We start from the raw sequence: 6,547 nt of genomic DNA, 5'->3' as shown, positions 1-6,547 counted from the left end.
ATCTTCTTGATGATTTGCTGTATTCTATTTGCTAGGATTTTATTGAGGATTTTGGCATCTATGTTCATGAGGGAGATAGGCCTGTAGTTCTCTTCAGTATTGTCTTGACTGTGATTAAAAGATGACATTGTCTTGTGACCTCCCAGAGGGTAAATGTGTTGCAGCTCATGTGTAACTCCTTACAGTCCTCACTTGGTCCTCCTCCAGTGTCTCCTCTTGGAGTTGTACCTGATTTTATTACCCGTCTTCATACGAATCCACTGAGGAATGGGGCGATTCTGCTTTTGCTTCTTGGCCAGGAATTGTTTGATTCTGAAAGTCTTGTGAGAAGACATGCAAGTCAGAGGTGAGAGCTCTCACTCAATGGTGAACTGAAGCAGAAGAGAGAAAACTAATTTTTAAAGAGAATGAGTAACTTGCCAGGAGCCCCACAGCTGGCAAGTGCTAGTGGTGGGATATAAACTTCGTGATTCCAGAGCTTTTAATCACAAGGTTGTCCTCCATTAACAAGAGGGCTGCACAACCCCTGGCTTTAGGCTGCCTTGGAGGCAGGAATGCTGCACTGGGGAAAGATAGAACTCTCTAGATCTAGAACAAATAGTAAGAAAACCTTCTATGCCAGTTGTAGTAACAGAGATTTTGAGAGATGCTTTAGAATGTCTGTCAGATTAAATCAAACCAGAGTAAGGAGTACAGGGTGATGGGAGACCTACTCAGACCTAGATCCTGGGGCCAAGCTTCCATAGGAGAAGCTAGGAAGAGCTGGAGTAGGTCCTCTGGAGCTATAGAATGCACTGTGCACTCTGCGTGTTTTCTATTTTAATTTTTTGTTTTGTTTTATGATATTGAGGATTGACTCCAGGACTTTGTATGTGCTGGGTAAGTGCTCTACCATGGAGTTGCATCCCCAGCCCTATTTTAATGTTTCAGTAAAATATTTTCATAATAATTCTAAATATTTGGAAATGGGCTAGGGAGATGGCTCAGGGGAATCAGCATTTCCCTGGCAAGCGCAAGGGCCTGAGTTCAATCCCCGCTTCCGAAAAAAAAAAAAAAAAAAAAAAAATCAAGGGGAATAAATATTTGGAAATGCCCAAGATCAAGTCATTTTCTATATTGTCAATAATTCTGTGCCACAAATAAACGGGGTACTGGATACTCTCTGGGGTGTACAAGCTCTATAGACTCCTTGTTCTAGACTGGGGCAGCTAAACAGATGCCTTTGATGAAACTTGATTGCATCTTGGAACAGGAAAAATAGAAAGAAACCTAAAGCTGGAGGTGATGGTGTATGCCTGTAATCCCAGCTACTTAGCAGGCAGAGGCAAGAAGATTGCAAGTTGGAGGTCAACCCGAGCAACTTAGTGAGATCCTGTCTCAAAAATAAAAGACAAAGCCTGGGAATGTGACTCAGTGGTATAGTGCTTGCCTGGTATGCACAAGGCCTTGGGTCTAAGGCCCAGAACCTCAAGCACCAACAACAAAAAAAACCCCATGAAACTAAAATGAGCATTTCCAAAAATTGATCAAGGACATGTAAAGACATTTGAGTACGGATTGCTACTGGATGAGCATATCTCACTAGTGTGAATTTTCTCAGGGGATACATCAATGTTATTACTGTCTAAAAGAATGCCCCAGTTCTTGGGAGAGGTATGCTGAAGTACTGGGAGGAAAATGTTACGGCATGTGCAACACATTGCACTTGGGATAGAATGATAGCAAGGTTTTGTGCCCATGTGCGTATGTATATCCATACGCAGCCATGTGCATTACAGGGCGTACACATGGGGCAGCTCACGGGGCAGGATATTAATGAATTTATGGGAGGGGTACACAGTACTCAGATGTTCATTGTGTGTGTGTGTGTGTGTGTGTGTGTGTGTGTGTGTGTCTTAATGTATTTGGTACAGGGTCTCACTGCATAGCTTGGATTCATAGTGACTTCCTTTTTTCAGCTTCCCCAGTGCTGGGATTACAGGCATGCACCACCATGCCTGGTCTCATTGTGCTTTTTTGTTTTGTTTTTTAAAGTTTTCTGCAAGTTTCAAAACTTTCAGATAGAAAAATAGGTTGTACTAAAAAAAACAAAACAAAAAACCAGTGTAAGTTAGATTATGTTATTCTTGGGCTGGCCAAATAGCTCAGCAAATAGTAAAGCACTTGCTTAGGCAGATGCAGGAACAGGTGTTCGATCCTCTGTGTGCTGTGTTGGACCTACCCCTGGGGTGCACTGAGACCTGGCATGGTGGCACACGCCCGTAATCTCAGCACTTGGGAGGCTAAAAACAGGAGAATCACTGTGAGTCCAATCTATGTAATGAGACCCTTTAGGCCCTAAACTAAATACATAAAAAAAAATTTTAAAAGATTATGTTATTCTCCTTCTTAAAGCTGCCTAATGGTGTTCCATTTCATCAGAATAAAAGCTTCCCTTGTCCTCACCTCAGGCTAGAAAACCTTGCATGATCTGCCCCTGGCCAGTTCTGTTCTTCTCATGTTTTGCTCGCCTCACTCCAGCCACACTGGTTTTCTTCATGTTTCTGGAATGTGTTACCACTCATTTCTGCCTCAGGGCCTGCTTCTCTGCATCTCAGCAGATGGACCTATCTGACATTATGTTATGTGCTTATTTGCTTGTGGTCTGCCCTGTCTCTTTTGTAGAACGTAAGCCCTCCAGTCCTGTGTCTCCACACCTAGAGCAGAGCTAGACAACAGTCAGTGTTGAATTTTTTTTTAAGCACTTTGGGATCTTGAGTTTCTGACTTCCTGTCTAGAAGAAGGAGATATTTTCATTCAGATACCTGCAATGTAAAGACAGAGATCTAGACAAAGTGGGAGGGGGCTTCATAGAAAGGTGAGGAAACCATGGCTTGGGCCATAATGGAAGGCTTTGAGCTGTATCCCCCAAATAGGCAGAATCTAGGCAGTCAATGTGAACTACCAGAGCAGTGGGGGCTAGACCCAGAGAGAAAGTGGGAGGGATATGTGTTATGGGTCACTCAGAATAGGAACCAGATCAGCCAGGTTGGAATTTGGAAAGCCGTTTATTACTGAGCTCAGGGCCCCCCAGTCTGCTCTCACGCAGGAGAGGACCGAAAGGGCGGCAGCCCAAGAAGCAGGAAGGGGTTTTAAACCTTGGAATCACATTGCGTTTGATAAGCAAATTTACTGTTTGACACAAAATAAAGCTTTTAGAGTGATTTGGACCAGGACTTGAATTACATTTCCTGGGGCTGTTGTTTCAGTTTCTGGTTAATTTGCACCTGAGTACCTGCAGGCAGCCTTGCATAGCCTGAAGGTTACAAGGAGTTAGAAGTCTTTGTTTAAAGGTATTGGTGAGTTTTATCTAGCAAACTACGGGTAACAGCCACTATTTACTAAACAATCTAAAACAATGGGTGGGTATGCATTTACAACAGAAAGCACAAGATTTACACCCATATAGCCTAAAATGTGAGTTAGCCCATTACAATATGTAGAGGCCGTGGCAAAGAGTTCTGTCTGGTTGACTGGGTATGTGGTAGGGGGAGAAGGTGCAGGAATCCTGCACCAACACCTTGGACTCTAAGTGGAGGACTTGGAATGACAGCTGAGGTGTAGGTTGAACTGATCCAATTGCCAGCACATACAGTGCCAGCCAACTGTGAATAGCAGCTTTTTTTTTAAAAAAAAAAATTTATTTATTGGATATAGGGTCTTACTACGCAGACTCATAGGGATCCTCCTGTCTTAGCCTCCCCAGTGCTGAGATTACAGATGTGCATCACCATGCCTGGTTTTGGCGGCTGGCTCAATGTGGGGCTGGCATAGGATGCAGTACCAAGGATCAAACTTGAGTCCTTGCACTTGCCAGGCAGGTGCTTAGACCACTGAGCTATCTCCTCAGCCTCCATACCTTGCTTTCTTAAACTACACCTCACATGGACAGAGATCCAGGAGGCTCCTCCTTTCCATCGCTCTGGCTCTTTTCCTGCTTCTCACGGAGCGGGCCTTCTCCTTGAACATGGCAGAGTCTGGGTGTAAGTCTGCCTGCCAGGAGGTGTGTTGTCTCACTCTTGCACTCCCAACCCAGGCTCAGAAATTCCTGCTGGGGCTGAAGAGCAATTTGCCGTCTGATAAAGTCTTGGACAGAAGGTGGCCAGCTGCCCCTTACAGGTACTTCAACAAGGCTAATCAGGAGTTGCAGCAGCTGTATCACCAGTGGAAGGTGAGGCCAGCAGGTCTTCTTCACAACTTAGTGCTTTGTTTCTTCTCTCTTCTACCCCCTCCCATTTTTTACTGCGGTAAATATATGTGGCATAACATTTGCCATTGTAACAGTTTTTAGGTGAACAATTCAGGGGCATTAAGTACATTCACATTGTGTAATTGTCACCACCACCTGTCTCCATACTTTTTTCTTCACCCCAAAGTGAAATTCTGTACCACGAAGCATTAACTTCCCATTCTCCCCTCCACTAACCTATAATCTACTTGATTTCTATTAACTTCACTACTCTAGGTAACTCCTTCATGTAATGCTTGTTGTTCTAGATCTAACTTATTTTACCTAGCATAATGTCACTTGTTCTTTTATTCAGGGAACTTGCTGAGTCCTGTCTGGACTAAGCCTTGCTGTGTCGGGGGGTACATGCCCCCATGGTGCTTGTATTCGACAGTTTCTGCTTCCCTCTCCAGCATGCCTTGGTTCCCCGCCCCCACACACACAACATCCTTTCAGCCTCTGGCCCCTCCTGAAAAGTCTAGTGCTGTCCTTTTCCCTCTGTTTCTCCTCTCCCCTAGTGTCCTTGCTACCATGTTTCTCACCTCCCTCCCCAGTCCTGCTGCCCGCATGATCTTAGTGCCTGTCCTCTCTTCGCAGTGTAAGAAGTTCCGGGATCAGCTCTCTCCAAAGCAGGTGCAGATGCTGAGGGAAAAGCTCTGTGCCAGTGAACTTTTCAAGGACAAGAAGGCTTCCTACCCCCAGAGGTGAAAGCCCCAGCGAGTTTCATCAAGCAGTAGTTCTCAGTTGAGCCTGTCTCAGAACTACTTGGCAGGACTGGGGACACCAAGATATTGCAGCCCCCTCCAAGTCAGACCCTCTGACTTGGCAAGTCTAGGGTTGGCTCATCTCTGGTGGTGCTGATGTTGGTCCTGGGGCACATTTGTGAACCACTGAGGCAGAGGATATAATGGAGGGTGAGGGCCAGGCCCAGAGGTCTAGGATGGAGCCTTGTGGGTGGGGGTTGGGGGGGAGGCACTGGACTTGTTTCCACTGCACACTTTCCGTATATCCTCAGTGTCCCCATTCCATTCCGTGGTGACTATATTGGGCTGCAAGGGAACCCCAAGCTGCAGAAGCTGAAAGGCAGGGAGGAAGGCCCCATTCTGATGGCAGAGACTGTGAAGAAGGTCAACCGTGGCAATGGCAAGGTAAAGAAGGCCTGCTTTGCTGCGCTGCGGCTGCCCACCCAGGCTGGGGCGTAAGCCTGCCTGTCCTTATTCTTTCTCATTATGTCCCATCCCTAGATTTCCACCCGGATTCTCCTCCTGACCAAGGGACACGTGATTCTCACAGACACTAAGAAGTCCCAAGCCAAAATTATCATTGGACTGGACAGTGTGGCTGGGGTGTCAGTTACCAGTCTCCAGGATGGGCTCTTTAGCTTGCATCTGAGTGAGGTATCTGGGCTGGGTAGGGCAGGGCCTCTGACTGGAGAAAGGGGTGGGCACCTTTGACAAGGGCAGGCTGGAGTTGCTGGGACCATACTTTTTTCTCTGGGCCTTTGATGTCTCTCAGGCTGCTCCTGAGGAGAAAAAAAGTGAATGGTTCCTTGCTGTTTTTCTTTCCTTCCTAAGACATCATCAGATAGTTCCAAGGGGGACATCCTATTGGTTAGTGATCATGTGGTTGAGCTGCTGACAAAAATGTACCAGGCTGTGTTGGATGCCACACAGAGGCAGCTGTCTGTCACCGTGACTGAGAAGTAAGGCCATCAGCTGGTGGTGAGGGGCAGCCTGGGACAGATGACCAGGGTGATGGTCATCGTGACAGGGAAAATTAATTCAATCAGAAAGTGAAGCATACTATGTTAGGGCAGGGCTTGGAGATATTTTTTTAGCCCCCAAATCCAAGTTCTCTGGGGACTTGAGCCATCTGACTGACTGGGTGTGAGGAATGTACATGTGCTAGCTTCAGAGGAGGGGTGGGGAAGTCATCAGGGAGCTGCAAGGGTTGGGATAAGGGGACAGGGCCCTAGCTTTGCTTTCTCTATCTCTTTCCCCTCCAGCTTCTCAGTGAGGTTCAAGGAGAGCAAAGTGGCTGTCAAGGTTGTCCAGGGCCCTGGGAGTGGTGGGAACAGCAAGCTAATTTGCAAGAAGAAGGGGAGTCACTGCCTGGAGGTGACTGTGCCATGAGGGCCTCTGACCAAGATGCACCTTCTGGACCAGCACTCTCCCCCTTTCACCTTTTGTGAGGCTTGAAGAAGGAAGAACCCTTGAAGAGTACCTTCCTTCTCCCTAAGCCTTCCAGTCCTTTCCTTCCATTTTTTTGCCCAGCTTTCCT

At 46.6% G+C, this 6,547-nt stretch overlaps 1 protein-coding gene across 2 annotated transcripts in view; it reads left to right on the top strand.

The window, feature by feature from the left end:
- Positions 1-6,547, top strand: part of Myo1a (myosin IA) — a 27,535-nt gene extending 20,988 nt beyond the window's left edge. For both annotated transcript variants that reach the window (XM_004647047.2, XM_023707276.1), the window contains 6 exons: positions 4,076-4,210; positions 4,865-4,971; positions 5,283-5,415; positions 5,512-5,664; positions 5,842-5,969; positions 6,273-6,547. In XM_004647047.2, coding sequence (XP_004647104.1) covers positions 4,076-4,210; positions 4,865-4,971; positions 5,283-5,415; positions 5,512-5,664; positions 5,842-5,969; positions 6,273-6,399 — 783 coding nt within the window. In that variant the 3' untranslated portion in view covers positions 6,400-6,547. The remainder of the gene's footprint in view (positions 1-4,075; positions 4,211-4,864; positions 4,972-5,282; positions 5,416-5,511; positions 5,665-5,841; positions 5,970-6,272) is intronic.

The sequence above is a fragment of the Octodon degus genome, unplaced genomic scaffold (genome assembly GCF_000260255.1).
Source record: "Octodon degus isolate 3935 unplaced genomic scaffold, OctDeg1.0 scaffold00286, whole genome shotgun sequence".
In the NCBI taxonomy this organism is placed as follows: domain Eukaryota; kingdom Metazoa; phylum Chordata; class Mammalia; order Rodentia; family Octodontidae; genus Octodon; species Octodon degus.
Note: the sequence above shows the minus strand (reverse complement) of the source record. Positions and strands in the feature narration are given on the sequence as shown.